Genomic DNA, 17,275 nt, shown 5'->3' with positions numbered 1-17,275 from the left:
GCACTTTGGAACAAAAAAATAACAATATTTTTCTGATTACAAAAATAATAAATTTTCATGGTCATAAATATCAAGAGTACACTGAGGAAAAAAGCTGGTCACCCAATGGTTCGGCATCAAGAAATGACTTCTGTTAATAATTTCACAATTTATTTTCATCTCATTTCCATGCACTTGTAAAAGAAAAGAAAGAAAAGTACATTTAAAAAAACTTCAGTCCTTCCTGTATAAAAGGTTTGGGGAACCTGTTATTTTTTGTATAACATTATGGCATAAGCATTTTTATGCTATTAAATTGATTTTATTTTAATGAACTTAGAATAGTGCCTTGTGTGTATATGTTATGTATATCTCTGTATTTGTGTATTTCTTGATTGAATTTCTGATTACTTCTTTTGGACACATTACTAGTAATAGTATTATTTCGTTAAAAAGGTAAATCAATTTGAGATTCTTTGGATACATTGACCTGCTACTTCTCAGAACATTAGCACCAAGTTACTCTTGCACTTGCAGAGTTTTCTCAATTAACTCAGAGTTCTTTAACTTCTGAGTTTACTTTCTACTGATATAGTTAGGAATTTGCTAGCATCAGACTGTACGTTTCATGGTCACCTCCATGTCTATGCTTCTTTTTATTCTTCTACATTCTTTTGAGTCATTTAAGTTTTCTCTATAATTTTGTTTCTTCTGCTGGTCCAGAAGACTAACATTCTACATACATCCTATAATAGTTACCGTTAAAATTTGACAAAATGTAATCTTAATTAACATCTCTACCATCAAATGATACAAGACAGTGGAATGGTGTAACTCTTATCAACATCTCACTGCTGGCCACCTTACATGTGGCTGTCAGGTATTTTAGTTCTGGTGTGATTTTTACCCCCAAGTTAGTCATTATAATTAGTTGTATATTTTATACAGATGATGCTATTTGAAATTACATGTATCACCTTCTTTGTCACAGGCCCTTTTAGCATTAGTTTTTTTTTTTTTTTAAAAAAGACTTCTTTGTGAAACAAATTCTTAGACAAATCCTTCATTAAAATTTTCTTAGTTTAAACACCATCATGAGATTTCCCCATCGGGCTCAGTGGAAATGAACCCGACTAATGTCCACAAGGATGTGGATTTGATCCCAGGCCTCCCTCAGTGGGTTAAAGGTCAGGCATTGCCGTGAGCTGTGGTGTAGGTCACAGACTTGGCTTGGATCTGGCATTGCTGTGGCTGTGGTGTAGGCCAGCAGCTGGAGCTCTGATTCCACCTCTAGCCAGGGAACTTCCATATGCAGAGGGTGCGGTCCTAAAATTAAAAAAAACAAACAGGAGTTCCCGTCGTGGCTCAGTGGTTAACGAATCTGACTGGGAACTGTGAGGTTTTGGGTTCAATTTCTGGCCTCACTCAGTGGGTTAAGGATCCGGTGTTGCGGTGAGCTGTGGTGTAGGTCGAAGACGTGGCTTGGATCCCGAGTTGCTGTGGCTCTGGCCTAGGCTGTAGGCTACAGCTCCAATTAGACCTCTAGCCTGGGAACTTCCATATGCCTCGGGAGTGGCCCTAGAAAAGACAAAACAAACAAACAAACAAACAAAAAAACCCACACACATTGTTGTGTTTTTGATTTTTTTTTCTGAGAGTATATTTATTTCAACCTGTTCTTTAATAGTAGTTTAAAACCGTGAATACAGTTCTAGGATGACAGTGTCTTTCAGCATGTTATCTGTTAGAGAGTTGAGTATCAGTCTATAAATTGAAACTGTAGAAATAACAGTGAAGAGTGTTTACTTGATGCATCTGGAGAGAATGAGGGAAGGCATATCTTTGTTCCCTTATGAACCCAAGATCTAAGGATTTACTAAACATAAGGCTTAATTTATGATCCTAAAACTAAGAAATCCTGACCACCGCGGATTTTGTTCCCATAAAATTTAACAACTTAACATTCTGGAATGTTTCATAATAAAGTATATTTGATGATTGGAGAGGATGTTTAAACAGTGACTAGCTAGAAATGAAAATAGAACAGCAGCATGGATAAAAATTTTAAATAAAATAATAATCCCTTAAAAGGTAAATATGTTACATGCATTTTTTAAGTTGGGAATCATAATAGAGCTGAGTAGTCAGCTCAAAGATTATGATTTCCATTTTATAGATGACTCAAAGAGTGACTGACTTCACATTACCCAGAAGATCTGTAATATATGTCTCCTGAGTCACTGGGGCAGGAGGGTTGCTTAATATGAGCACTAAATTATTTTAGGTGTTCCCTTGTGGTGCAGTGGGTTAAGGATTAGGCATTGTCGCTGCAGCAGCTGTGGTTGCTGCTGTGGTGTGGATTTGATCCCTAGCCTGGGAATTTCTACATGCTGCAGGCCCAGCAAATATATATATATATATATATATATAAAATCATATTTTATTATTTTATTGTGGGAGGAATCCATAATGACTTTAATTGCTTCAAGGAACTAGTGAATTGGGTAAGAAGTTTGAGATGAGAAGAGAGGGTTTCAAATAAATTATCAAAAACAGTGGCAGGAGAGCTAAAGAGAAGTAAAAAGATTAAATGAGTGATTTCTTATTAAAACTTGGGCTTTGGGGGCATTATGTTTTGAAACTCTAGAATTGTTTAAATTTTCTATTTTGGCTTGCTTCTTCTGACCCCACTCTGGCAAGAGAAGGAGGCTACTGTCTCATTACCTCCTAGTGCAGGCAGGAATCCACACTCTTAACTTGGTCTCCATTGGCACCTAAAGATAGGGATGTTTTCATTGAGCCTGGGTAGGGCTGGGGTTCTGGCTCCCCACTAGGTCTCCACAGAGCCCTGGATGGGTAAGAGCACCTTGTTACTGCTGTCCCCATGGCCTCCCCTGACATCTTGGGAGGGAAGGTAGCCTTGTTACACCTGGGAGGTGGTAAAAGTTTTGACTCTCCATTAAACCTCCTCTGACAACGTCCCAGCAGGATATGAGGAGGGAGATACTCATTATTCCCAGGTAGGCATAGAAATCCAAGCTCTTTACCTTAATGTCCCCTGACACTAAGGGGAGAGGGGCTGTTATGCTCCTTACTACCTGGTGAGGATGAAAAAAGGCTTAAGCCTCCACTTAGCCTTGTCTGACATCACCCCAGTTTGGGGTTCAAAGAGGCCACCAGCCTTTGCTGGTGTGATGGGAATGGAGTCACAGATATTTGTGTAGTGTTTGGCTTGAGTAGAGTATTTAAAGTTTCATGTGTTGTTATCTGATCTTATCCTGGTTCTTTGGCTATAGCGAAAGACTTTTGTTGGCATTTCCACATTGATGCTTCTTCAGATCCAACCTGGGTGAAAATGAAAACCAAGGGGGACCCACCACTATATCCTTCCTTGCATCCCGTCCAAGGTGTTCTGTCTTCTCTCCACCTTTCATAGTCTTACTGTGTTTATTTTATTTGTATTCTGTAGAGAGTTTTTAGTTGTGCTTCATGTGCTCCATCTTTTTTTTAAATTCTTCTTCTTCTTTTTTTTTTTTTTGTCTTCTGTCTTTTTAGGGCCACACCCACAGCATATGGAGGTTCCCAGGCTAGGGGTCTAATCAGAGCTGTAACTGCCAGCCTACACCACAGCCACAGCAACGTGGGATCCGAGCCACGTCTGTGACCTACACCACAGCTCACGACAATGCCAGATCTTTAACCCACTGAGCGAGGCCAGGGATCGTGTCTGTGTCCTCATGGATGCTAGTCAGAATTGTATCCCCTGAGCCATGACAGGAACTCCTTTAAATTTATTCTTAAGGATTTTTTTCTAATTTAAGCTGCTGAATGTTTTATGGGAAAGTTTTCATACTACTTTGTTTTTATCCTTCTAATGTCAAAAAGGTCTGTTGTGATGCCATTGCTCTTATTATTTATTTATTTATTTCAACCAGGGATGGAAGCCACACCACAGCTGTAACCCAAGCCACTGCCAGATCCTAACCCACTGTGCCACCAGGGAATTCCATCATTCTTGATATTAGTAAGTTCTTCTTTCTCTTTATATACTTGATAGGTTTTGGTAAAGGTTTATCAATTTAATTTCTTTTCAAATCAAATTATGACTGTGAATTTCCTATATTATTTTTTTTCTGTGTCCTTTCACTTTTCCTTATTTTTGTGATTTTATTTGTTTTAATTTTTTATTGTTTGAAGTCATTGATTTTAAGTTTTTAAGTAAGAACAGGGAAGCTATATACATTCCCCAGGACTATCCAAAGTTTTTACTTCTCTTATTTTGTTAACGTTTAGTTGAAAATATCTTCTAACTTCATTCTCTTCATTAACCTAGGAGATTCTGAAGTGTGCTGTTTAATTTCCAAATATTTGAAGCTTCCCAGTGTATCTCAGTTTAATGGAATTCTAATGTACTTCTATTGTGTTCTTGGGAAATTTTTGTAGCATTTTGGTTTTTTTGAAATACATAAGTCACTGATCAGCATATTATCTTAATGAAGGATCCATGTTCTTTTAAAAACTATATATTTTCTGTAGTTATGAACGTAGTACTGTATTCTTTATTAATTAAGTCACATTAATTGTCTAATTGGTTGTTGTTCAAGTCTTCTGTAAGTGTACTGTTAAAAATTTTTTCCTGGTTGTTTTATCAGTTCCTGAGAGTTGACATGTTAAATCACCTACCATAATTATAGATTTACCTCTTTCTCCTTTAATGTTCATGTATCTGTAAGTTTTCTTACTTGGTACACAACATCTGAAATTATTACGTGTTCATGATGAAGGTCCCTTTTTATTTTCACCTGATTTCTTATATAAAATATATTTTTTCTGATATTAATATAGCACACCAGCTTTCTTATAGACTCTTTACATGATATATCTTTTTACTTTAAATTCTGTCTTCATAGTAACATCAAATATACATTTCTCAGAATATAAATCCAACTTTTAGGAATATTTCTAGAAAAATTTTCTCTATTAGAGCTCTACAATTTATCGATTTATTCCTCAATCGTATTCATTTTGCTATTTGTTCTATTTTATTCTGTATTTCAACTATTGAGTTTTTTATGCCTATTAGTTTTCCTTGGTTAGTTTTTAAATGTTTTCTTATTCTTGTTTTACATTTGGAATGAATTCCTTGATGCCTATTAGTATGTTAATTGTTTGTTGACCCCTAGTTCTGATATTTCTGCATAGGTTCTATTATTTGAAGTTTTTTGTTCATTTGCACTTTATATAATTATTTATATGCTGAAATCTCTTACAATGAAGAAAATATAAGAGCAGTTTTTAAAAAATCATTGGAGTATAGTTTATTTACAATGTTGTATTATTTTCAGGGTACAGCGAAGTGAATCAGTTACGCACATACATATATCCATTCTTTTCCCATATAGAATTTCACAGAACATGGAGTAGGTCTTCCTGGGCTATATAGCAGGTCCTCATTAAGTATCTATTTTATATAAAGTAGCGTGTATGTGTCAAGTCCATCCTCCTAATTTATCCCTCCCCACCAGAGTTTCCCCTTTGGTAACCATAAATTTGATTTTGAAATCTGTGACTTTGTTTCTATTTTATAAATAAGTGTTTTGTATCATTTTTATTAGATTCCACATATAAGTGATATCATGTGATATTTATCTTTGTCTGACTTACTTCACTAAGTACAACAATCACTAGGTCCAACCATGTTGCTGCAAATGGCATTGTTTCCTTCTTTTTTATGGCTTTTTTTTTTTTCTTTTTGTCTTTTGTAGGGCCATTCCCGTGGCATATGGAGGTTCCCATGCTAGGGGTCTAATTGGAGCTGTAGTCACCAGCCTACACCAGAGCCACAGCAATGCAGGATCGTTAACCCACTGAGCAAGGCCAGGGAGCGAACCCGCAACCTCATGGTTCCTAGTCAGATTCGTTAACCACTGAGCCACGATGGCAACTCCTCTTTTTGACTTTTAAAGGCCGCACTCATGGCACATGGATGTTCCCAGGCTTGGGATCTAATCAGAGCTATAGCCTGCTGGCCTACACCACAGCCACAGCAACACAGGATCCAAGTGGCATCTGCAACGTACACCACAGCTGACGGCAACCCCGGATCCTTAACCCACTGAGCAAGGCCAGGGATGGAATCTGAGTCCTCATGGATGCTAGTCAGGCTCACTAACCACTGAGCCACAAGGGGAACTCCCTGGCTTTTTTTATGTCTGTTGGAAAATGCGAGGTCAATGATAATGGTTTTTTTTTTTTTTTTTTCCCCATATGATGGGCTAATTGTCTTGGAATCATTGAATTTTTTCTCTGTTCTGATATTCCTCAATTTGCCATAAATTTGCTAGGGGCATTTTTTTTTAAAAGTGTTTTGTTTCCCTCCCTCGTTGACTCTCCATGGCTGTTCCCATATTGAGCTCTTTTCTCTTTCTTAAGGCTAGAAAATTCATCTCCATTATTCAAGTATTTCCTTGTCTCCACTTTTATAAGATAACCATTTTTCTTGGATTTCTCTTATTTGGATTTTAGCATTTCTACTTCTACCTTCCATATTTTTTTGGCTTTTTCTTTTTCTTTTTTCTTTTTCGTCTTTTGTCTTCTTAGGGCTGCACCTGCGGCATATGGAGGTTCCCAGTCTAGGGGTCTAATCAGAGCTGTAGTTCCCGGCCCACGCCACAGCCATAGCAACACCAGATCCAAGCTGCATCTGCAACCTATACCACAGCTCACAGCAACACTGGATCCTTAACTCACTGAGCAAGGCCAGGGATCAAACCCGCAACCTCATGGTTCCTAGTTGGATTCATTTCTGCTGCACCACGATGGGAACTCAGGCTTTTCCTTTAAAAATTGTTTTTTCTTTGTTATTTTTTTAGTTATTTCTGAAAAAAAGTTCTATTAGGTCTCTGTAATTTACTGATTTGTTCCTCAAGTCTTTACATTCTACTACTTATTCTATTTTATTCTATATTTCAACTGTTAATTTTTATGTCTAATATTTTCCCTTGGTTGCTTTCTTTATGTTTTCTTGTTCTACTTTCATATTTGAAATATCTTCCTTCATGCCTATTAGTATGTTTAGTATTATTTTTGTCCTCTTTCTTCTAATATTTCTGCCTAAGTCAGAATCTGTAATCTAATATAGTGTTTTTCTTTGTAAAATGTTTATTTCTCTAATGGGTTATGTTTTGGCCGACGTTCTTTTTACGTGACCCTATTGCTTATCCCATTAAGCAACGCATCTAGAGAAGGACAGCCTCAGATATTTTTAGGTGGAAAAACCAGAAAGTGGGAAGTTGAAGATTCTCCCACAGGGTGGAAAAACCTCAAATACCAAGAAACAAGTCAATTGCTCTTCACCCATAGACAGCTCTCTGATCTTCACCTTTTGTCCCTAGAGAAATAGCTTTGGTATGGTAAACTCCTAGATGGCCTTGTCAGTTTCAAACAGGTGGTGTCCAAAGCGCAACCATCAGGGATAGTCACTCATTTCCTCCAGCCTCATGTTGCTCAGGGTTTCTCTATTGCCCCAGTTTTATCTCTGAGTTCACTGGGATTAATCCCAGTTGTGACAGGTATGACACATAGCACTGGGTATTCGAGGCAAAGCTAGCAAACAGCCAGAGAAGCTTAATCCATTTTGCTCCCAGACCTGCCAAGCTACGCCAAAGTCCACGCAGACATCAGACATCTAAAAACAAATCCACCCCCTATTCCCACATTATCTAGGAAATCTCCCAGGTTCCTTCACTTCTTTTGCGACTAAAGAAGACATCTGTAAAATATTTCAGCTACATCAGCTATTGCTTGAAATTGCTGAATTTTTTACAAAATGCAAACAAAATATGCATGTTTTCTTTTCTCATTAAATTTACTTAGAATTAAATCTTTCAGCTTCAGGTGTCCTTCACAACTCCCTTCTAGTTATAAAATCAATTTGTATCAACCTCGCTTCCTTTTTCCCTCTGAACTTCTCCATTTTGTGTTTTAAGAAAGCAGAAGTCTAAACCAAACGGCTCATGGATCTCTATAGTTGTGAGACTCACAAATTACTGATGGAGGTGTTATTTGTGTCATTTTGAGTCACTGTGTGAGCGATTTACCATCTCAAGAGAAACTAGACGACTCAGGTTATGTTTTATGATGGCATTATCTCCAGTAGCAACAAGATAAAAGATGCCTGGATCAATTCAAAAGGCCATGGCTGGCAAATAAACATGGAAAAGCTCAACATCGTATATCATTTGGAATTTCAAATTAAGACAACAGTAAGATACCACAACACACCTGTTAGAATGGCAAAAATCCAGAACACTAACAACATTAAATACTGGGGAGGATGTGGAGCTGCAGGAATTCTCATTCATTGCTGGTGGGAAAGCAAAATGGTATAGCCACTTGGGAAGAAAGTTTGGTGTAACCATACCACCTAGCAATCTCACTCCTTGGTATGTGGCCAAATAAATGAAAACTTGTATTCACACAAATACTAGAACATGGATACTTACTGAAGCTTTCTTCATAATTGCCAGAAATTGGAAGCAACTAAGATGTCCTTTAGTAGGTAAGTGGATAAATAAAGTGTAGTTTGGAATTTTATTCTATGGTAAAAAGAAATGAACTATCAAACATGAAAAGACACAGAGGAAACTTAAATTCATATGACAGAAACCAATCTGAAAAAAAGTTACATACTGTATGATTCCAACCAAATGACATTCTGGAAAAGGGAAAACTTTCCAGACAATAAAAGGATCGGTTGTTGCCAGCAGCTGTGGTGGGGGTGAGAGAGAAATGAATCTGCAGAATAAAGGGGATTTTTTCAGCGCAGTGAAAATACTTTGTATGGTACAACAACGGTGGATATATGGCATTATACATTTGCCCAACCCATCGAATAGATCACGTTAAGCCACAGACACTGAATGATAAGAATATGTCAATATAGGACATATGGATAGCCAAAATACACATTAAAAGATGTTCAGCCTCACTAATTATTAGAAAAATGCAAATCAAAACTACTATGAGCTACCATTTTACACCAGCCAGAATAGCCATCATCAAAAAGTCTAAAAATAATAAATCCCGGAGAGGGTGTGGAGAAATGGAAACCCTCTTACACTGTTGGTGGGGATGTACATTGGTGCAACCACTATGGAAAACAGTAGGGAGGTTCCTTAAAAAACTGAAAATAGAACGATTCAGCAATTTCACTCCCGGGCATTTATTCAGAGAAAACCATGATTTAAAAAGCTACATGCACCCCAGTGTTCACTGAAGCACTATTTACAGTAGCCAAGACATGGAAGCAACCTAAATGTTCAACAGAGGAATGGATAAAGAAGATGTGGTACATATATATATAATGGAATATTACTCAGCCATTAAAAGGAAAGAAATAATGGCATTTGCAGCAACATGAATGAAACTAGAAGCTATCATACTAAGTGAAGTTAGTCTGACAGAAAGTGACAAACATCATATGATATTGCCTATACGTGGAATCTAAAAAAATAATGGTAGGGAATAAAAATGAATTTGTTTGCAGAACAGAAACAGACTCACAGACTTTGAAAAACTTACAGTTACCAAAGGGGACAGGCAGGAGAGTGGGAGGGATGGACTGGGGGTTTGGGATTGGCATATGCACACTGAGGTATATGGAGTGATTGACCAAACAGGGAACTGCTGTATAGCACAGAGAACTCTACTCAATATTCTGTGATAATCTGTGTGAGAAAAGAATCTGAGAGAATGGATGTGTGTATACGCATGACTGGGTCACTCTGTTGTGCAGCAGAAGTTATCACAGCCTTATAAATTAACTATACTTAAATAAACCTTAAAAAAAGTGTATGTCAATATAGTTTCATTGATCAGGACAAATGTACCACTCTGGTAGAGGATGTTGATAACTGGGGAGGCAGTGCATGTGAGAGGGCAGGGGGTATGTGAGAAATTTCTGAATCTTCCACTCAGTTTGGCTGTGAACCTAAAACTCCTATAGAGAGTAAATGTTATGTTTCTGTTCAATGGTGAGACTGAACCACAACAGCATGAGTGAACCATGCGTGTGTGCTGCAGCTGATCATATTAACCCAGGGGCTTTGGGTTCTCTATAGTTGCACATGTCCTGAGGTTTATACTTCATATCCTCATGCAAATTTCTTTTCTTTTCTTTTCTTTTTTTTTTTTTTTTTTTGGTCTTTTTGTCTTTTTAGGGCTGCACCCACGGCATATGGAGATTCCCAGGCTAGGGATCTAATCAGAGCTACAGATCCGAGTTGCATCTGCAGCCTATAGCACAGCTCACAGCAACGCCCGATCCTTGACTCATTGAGTGAGGTCAGGGATCGAACCCGAAAACTTCATGGTTCCTAGTCGGATTCGTTTCTGCTGCGCCACAATGGGAACTCCCAATTTCCTATGTAGCAACTAAGAGAGAAAAATGATAGCCACAAATATAAATATTGTTTGCTCTTAATTACTTAACAAGCTGATTTTTCAATATTGTCTGTAGCTTTTGTTTCTAATACTTAATTTTGGCTTCCTTTTACTTCATTTTAAGCCCCATAATTTTATCAGTAGCACCCATGAAATATGACATGTTTATAATATAACTCCAATATCTTGGATAAGAGATTGCAGCTCCTGGAAAATGTATATATTTAAAAATATTTTGTAATCAAATAACTGTTGTTATTCCTGATGCTAATTTCCATGAACAATCAAGATTGGATATAGGATATAGGTAGCAAATGATGGCTGAAATATTCCCATTAAATCTTTGGTTCTTAACCAAGAGTACATATTGGGATCACCTCTAGAATTTACTAAAAATCCAGTGTCTTGATTCTTTCCTCATTATGTTCAGATTCTGTTGATATAAAGTAAGGGCTTTATTATTTTAAAGTAATATAGATGATTTCAATGTTCACCTTTAGTCAAGACTTCTTATTACAGGAGAGAAAATATTGTAATACTCCATATATTTTTAGTGATGAAAAATATAAAAAGATAAAAAGTTTATAATACTCTTTTTTAGTGATGAAAAAAGATAAATCCAATGAGCTTAGAAATGATTTTATAGAAAAAAGTAGATTCAGTTTCCCAAATAATCAATTAAGATAGAAATACATATAACTAATGATTATGCAATGATACAGAATGTCTTCGGTGTCACTTAGCATAAAGCCATTCAGTTTTTAGATATTAAATTTCCTCAATGGCATATTTAAATATGCTACAAATGCATATTTAAAAAAAATTTCTTTAAGTACTCTTTTTTTTTTGGGGGGGTGGCTGTACCCAAGTTATATGGAAGTTCCCAGGCCAGGGATCAAATCCTAGCCCCAGCTGTAATCTATGCCACAGTTGGAGCAACACTAGATACTTTAACCCATTGCAGTGGACTAGGGATCAAACTTGTGTCTCTGCAGCGAACTGAGCTGCTGCAGTTGGATCCTTAAACCACTGTGCCACAGAGGGAACTCCCAATTTTAAGTACGCTTAAAACAGGTTAAAAATACCTATCTCATTTGTTCAGTGATGACATGAGTTACTAGTATGAAAAAGATCAATGATTTGGTTTCTCAATGCACAGTATCCAGCTTAGTTAGAAATAATTTTTCCATTACTATGACATGTGATGGATAAAAGTCACTGGTAAAAGGGCTGGGCCAGTGACCTAAATTGAACCCATACTTTGTTCGCTTTTGGGGTTCTTTTCCTACTGGGTGTGACCAGAGCACAGGGTAGGGCAACCAGCCCAAGACTCTGTATATGTGAAATACCTGGGGGCTTACCAGGGCAAGGGCCCAGGAAAAAGACAAGGTCAGGTTCTCAAGTTCGATCCAAGAGCCATCCTGCAATATAAACTCTCCGAAGTAGGAAGAGCTCTTCCCCTGATTTTTATTTATTTGGTTGGTTGGTTTTGCTGTTTATGTAGTTTTATTATCCTTGTTGACAGTATGTTTGCTTTTACTTCATGGATGCTATAAATCTATCAATCCTGTTTACTTCTCTTGTTTGTTTACTTTCTTGTTTTCAGATAGTTTGGAGTAAAACTTGGAGCTCATATTTATCAAACATGTAGGACTGTACGTTTTATATTCCACCGACCTCATCTTACTGATGGCTTTATGGTTTCTGGAACTTTCTTACCTTCTTTCTTTCTAATTGTCTTAACTGTTTCTTTTGGTTGTTGTTACACTTTTTGAAACCTCTTCAATTTGTGTGTGCACAATGTGTGTGTATTTAACGAAGAGGGGTGTATATAAAGCATATAAAGCATATAAAGGTGCTCATTAAAAATGAATAAATTAAATTCTGTATTTCAGTTTAGCCTTAATAAACCTGATGAACCAGGACTTCATACATGCTATTGGTGAATCTCATTATCTCCTAGAATGCCCCTTTCTTCTTGTTTCTTTTTTAAGCCTGACAAACCTGCTATAATTTAAGGTTTAAACGGCACCTCCCTGAGAAATGCCTCATGCTCTCCTTTGACAAACATTTCCCCTGTGCTCCCTTGTGCTGGTATTTTAGCAATGACACTCTTTCTATATTTATTTATGTCAGTTCTAGAATGAGGTTGTGAGTCCCTGGACAGCAGGGAAAGAGGTTAATCTTTTTATCCCCAGTATCAACATAGTAAATTGGCACTTTGTAAATGTTTGAATTAAAGAAAGAAAAATAAGTAGTTATGCAAGTGTAAGTTGCATAATGCATTTTATCATTTTTAATTTATTTGTCTTTTTAAGGCTGCACCCATGGCATATGGAAGTTCCCAGGCTAGGGGTTGAATCGGAGCTGTAGCCACTGCCCTACACCACAACTCACAGCAATGCCAGATCTTTAACCCACTGAACGAGACCGGGGATCCCACCTGCATCCTCATGGATACTAGTCAGATTCACTTTGCTGAGCCGCAAGGGGAACTCTGCATAATGCATTTAAAATCCAGAATCTCAATGGAAGACTTTTGTTAGGGACTTTATGAGAACTTAACCATTTTCCAGGCTCTGCGCTAATTATTAGTGGCTAGAGTGGGGAGAAAAATTATTTTCAGAAGTGGACTGCCAAGGGGCATAAGATTTGAATCCAACATCAGATAAATTTTCATCGGTAACATTGTAGAAAAGAAATTATAGCTGGAGATACATTGGAATGTTCATTCTTGGTATTATAATGTTAAATGTGCCTTTCTGTGCAAAATAATCTTGCTGCATTATGGTGTGTATAAGGAACTAAAAATTTGGGAATTAAATTAGTTGGGTTTGAGTCTCTATTTCAACACTTCCTAGCTGTGCAATCTATGGAAAAATAACCTGTTCTCATTTTATCTCTGTTTTCTCATCTGTAAAAATGAGGACAGTGATTCTTTTTTTTTTTTAATTTATTTTTCTTTTTTTTGTATTTTTAGGTGTGGCATATGGAAGTTCCCAGGCTAAGGGTCGAATCAGACCTGTAGCCGCTGGCCTACACCACAGCCACAGCAAGATGGGATCTGAGCCGCATCTGCGACCTACACCACAGCTCACAGCAACACCAGATCCCCAACCCATTGACCGAGGCCAGGGATCAAACCCACACCCTTGTGGATCCTGGGTTTGTTTCCACTGAGCCACAACGGGAGCTCCAGGACAATTTTTCATTACATAGGATTTTTATAAGGATTAATTGAAGACACAAATGCACACACATACATGCGAACTTGTGTAAATCATATTGTACTCTACGAATGTGAACTTTTGTCATTACCCTATGATATTCTAATTTAAAAAAAATCATCAAATTTACAATCGGTTGTGATTCCATTTTTTTCTAAAAGTTTTGTGGATTCAGTGCTTGTTGTTTTCCCCCAAATATCAATCCAGGGTAATTGCACATGGCAGCCCATGCTCCAGTTCACTAGGACAGTGTTTGATTTAACCCAGAAGTTAAGTTAGACTTACTAAAAGAGAGGAATCTAAATAAGGATATGGAGACAAATTCTAAATAGGCAGAATAAAACACCAAGAAATACAGAGGCTCACCAGTGAAGTGTGGGTGAAAAATAAGTAACTCTGCCTTACTTCTTGCTCAAAGGTGTGTGAACAGTAGCCTGTAGAGAGTGGGGCTCACTTCTGACAAATCCAAGGATGGAGGCATCTTATAGGTAGATCCTGGATGGATGTATATTATCTACCTTTGTAGACCATGAAGATCTCTTTTCCTTTTTTTGTTTTTGTTTTTGTTTTGTTTTGCTTTTTAGGGCCGTACCTGCAGCATATGGAGGTTCCCAGGCTAGGGGTCGAAACAGAGCTGCAGCTGCCCCTGCCGGCCTACGCCACAGCCACAGCCACAGAAATGCCAGATCTGAGCTGTGTCTGCAACCTACACCGCAGCTCACAGCAACGCTGGATCCTTAACCCACTGAGCGAGGCCAGGGATCAAACCCGCATCCTCATGGATCCTAGTCAGGTTCATTACCGCTGAGCCACAATGGGAACTCCCTTCTCTTTTTCTTTTTATGTTTTCACACTGCCTTTACACATTTCTTAGAAAATTCTCTTTGGAAATTGGCAATTCATGAATTGTTAACTGTATTTCGTAGGTGAGGAAATGTACGGATGCCCAGAAAGTTCAGTTTATTTACTGAGTCTAAAAAGCTTGTTAATGGCAGAGCCAGGGGGACTGTCTCTTCTTTTATCCATGTGTGTTGTATACCTCTCCCACATAACTTTTGTTGTTTTACTTTTTCTTATTCTTTTCTTTTCTGTGCATTTCAGTTAAATTTTCTCTTGACTTTCTCCAGTTCCCCCATCTGTTAAGAGGGCAGATGTCATGTCAAATGTTCTTACCACAATACATTTTAAAAATGTTATTTTAGAATAAAAAAGAGAATGGACTTCATCACTAGGTGTGAGAGAGAAAGGAGTAAAATTTTAACGAGGAGATGCTTTCATAGTAAATTACATACAATAATTTTCTTCTGCTTAGGGATTTTGTTTCCACAACAATATGACTTATTTAGCATAATGATAATAGTATTGTATTAGTGTTGAGCAGCATAGCAGACGGCCCAGGGCTAACTGCTAAGCAATGTCTAAAGTTGTCACTGGCAAGCAAAGGTCTTTTTCTAGAAGCAATACATAGTGGTGATAATGAAGTGGAAAGCATGTACTCCAATAATGGAAGCAGCTAATTATACTTCCTTAGTTACGATGACTTCTGCTGCAAGTAAGAGCGAATCTAACTCAAAATGGCTTAGGAAATTTTATTGATCACAAAATAGGAAGTCCCAAGAAAGTCCACTGTGACTCCAGCAATTATTAATTAGTTCATGACATCATTAAGAGACCAGGTTTTATTCTTTTTATCGTTCTGCTCTTACTCTGGATTATCAGCTTTGCCCTCATGATCGCAACATGGCTTCAAAAATACAAGATAGGATATCCTCATGGTTACAAAGGACAAGGACCTTTCCTAGAAACTCTCCAACATATCTCTTATCTTGTCACATTGTAGGGGGAGTGTATATGCTCGCCTCCAAATCAACCCCTGGTAAGGGAAATAAGATCATCATGATTGACTTAGAGTGGCAGAAATGTATGCAGGAGATAGAGTTAGGATTGCCTTTTCTACCATATGGAAAACCGAACCAAACTGGGGTTCTGAAAAGGAAGAAGGGGGTTTCTGGTAGGCAACCTACAATGTTTGTTCCATCAGTCAACTAAGCTGATGGTTGCTGTGGGCAACGTAACTCTGGTGTTGACAATTTGATTACTTTAAAAATGCTAGGGATCTGGACGTTTACACAAGATCTCCCAATTTTTAAACACTGGCAATAAATTCAAAACATTATTAAAATACTTTGTGGCCAAAATCATTCAGGCCAAATAAAATAAATCTGCAGTCTAGGCACATCCTGCACATCCTGCAGTTAAGAACCTCTGGTTTACATTATTAATTTATTTAACTAAAACTTTTTCTAGAAAATGATGTTCACTTTAAGCTTGCCAGTAATTGAATTATACAAGTTTCTATAAAAATTTTAATTAATAAAGTCATAATCAATTGTAGTGAACTTCAAATGACACAGCCAATAAGGATTGCAGAAGATAGTGTGGGAAAAAGATGTCATACACACCAGAGATAGTTTATGTAATTTTTGTCAAAACTGAGAGTTCTAATTCGACGAGTTCACAGTTAAAACAACAAGATGTTGTCAGGGAGTTCCAGTTGTGGCTCAGTGGATCAAGAACCCAACTGTATCCATGAGGATGTGGATTCAATCCCTGGCCTTGTTCAATGGGTTAAGGACCTGGGGTTGCCACAAGCTATGGTGTAGGTCACAGATGCAGCTAGGATCTGTCGTTGCTGTGGCTTAGTGTAGGTCAGTGGCTACAGCTCTGATTTGACCCCTAGCCTGGGAACTTCCATCTGCCATGGGTGCGGCCCCCAAAAGACAACAACAACAGAAAAGATGTTGCCAGTTATCTAACAATGAATGTAAATTTTCTTCCATCCCTCCCAGTTTCCTGTGATCTCTTATTTTTTGTTTTCATTCGAGGATGAATTAATTCCCACGGAATGAGAAAATCAAGGTGCTCAAAATCCTTTAACAAATGTTAGTTAACACCATAGTAAAATAAAGGGGATGGGTAAAGGTGGCGGGGAGGCTAGGAAAGTCCCCTAATTAGAGAGTTCAGCTTCTTAGCTGTTTTTTAGAGCCATCTTCTTTCCCATGGATATAGAGAATAGAAATTTTTAATTCATACAAAGATGACCACGGAGTATGTCTCTCTTCAAAGTTTTGTTTAATCTCTTCAATGTAGAACATGAATCACAAAATCGTAACTTTCATGTGGCTCAAGAGCAAATAATAATGAGAAAGTGAGTATATGTCTCTCTATCCAGATTGTCCAGTCATTTACCCAACAATCCTTGCTTGGCGGTTCCTTCAGACTTTTGGATTGGAGACCTAAAAACAAAACAAAACAAAACAAACAAACAAACAAAAAAACCCTTAAATAATGGACTTTTCCTTTTTTTTTTTTGTCTTTTTCTAGGGCCGCGTTCGAGGCATATGAAGGTTCCCAGGCTAAGGGTCTAATCTGAGCTATAGTCACCAGCTTACACCAGAGCCATAGCAACACCAGATCCGAGCCGTGTCTGCAACCTACACCACAGCTCACAGCAACACCACGGAGCAGGGCCAGGGCAACACCACAGCTCATGGCAACACTGGATCCTTAACCCACCGAGCAGGGCCAGGGATCGAACTCACAACCTCATGGTTCCTAGTCAGATT

At 37.7% G+C, this 17,275-nt stretch overlaps 1 protein-coding gene and 1 long non-coding RNA gene across 20 annotated transcripts in view; one reads left to right on the top strand and one right to left on the bottom strand.

Annotated features, from left to right (window-relative positions):
* Positions 1 to 17,275, top strand: part of LOC146396455 (uncharacterized) — a 548,277-nt gene that overhangs the window by 469,379 nt on the left and 61,623 nt on the right. For 3 of the 7 annotated variants that reach the window (XR_014828389.1, XR_014828385.1, XR_014828388.1), the window contains one exon: positions 3,915 to 4,003. This is a non-coding gene — a long non-coding RNA (uncharacterized LOC146396455). Of the gene's footprint in view, positions 1 to 3,914; positions 6,254 to 6,602; positions 7,152 to 12,028; positions 13,779 to 17,275 lie in introns of those variants that run through there. The other 4 variants (XR_014828390.1, XR_014828386.1, XR_014828387.1 and 1 more) reach the window with 4 other exon arrangements.
* ADAM28 (ADAM metallopeptidase domain 28) overlaps positions 16,765 to 17,275 on the bottom strand; it is a 64,837-nt gene continuing 64,326 nt past the window's right edge. For 12 of the 13 annotated variants that reach the window (XR_307326.4, XR_014828384.1, XM_084997720.1 and 9 more), the window contains one exon: positions 16,765 to 16,945. Coding sequence is in view for 8 of the 13 variants with exons in the window: in XM_084997716.1 (XP_084853842.1) it covers positions 16,891 to 16,945 (55 nt within the window). In the remaining 5 variants the exon portion in view is untranslated. The remainder of the gene's footprint in view (positions 16,946 to 17,275) is intronic. The other variant, XR_014828383.1, reaches the window with a different exon arrangement.

This window comes from Sus scrofa, chromosome 14 (genome assembly GCF_054392235.1).
Source record: "Sus scrofa isolate SSC_HxYL_T2T_F1_AM1 chromosome 14, Sscrofa_HxYL_maternal_Yorkshire_Landrace_v2.0, whole genome shotgun sequence".
NCBI lineage: Eukaryota > Metazoa > Chordata > Mammalia > Artiodactyla > Suidae > Sus > Sus scrofa.
This window is presented reverse-complemented; position numbering and strand designations above follow the sequence as displayed.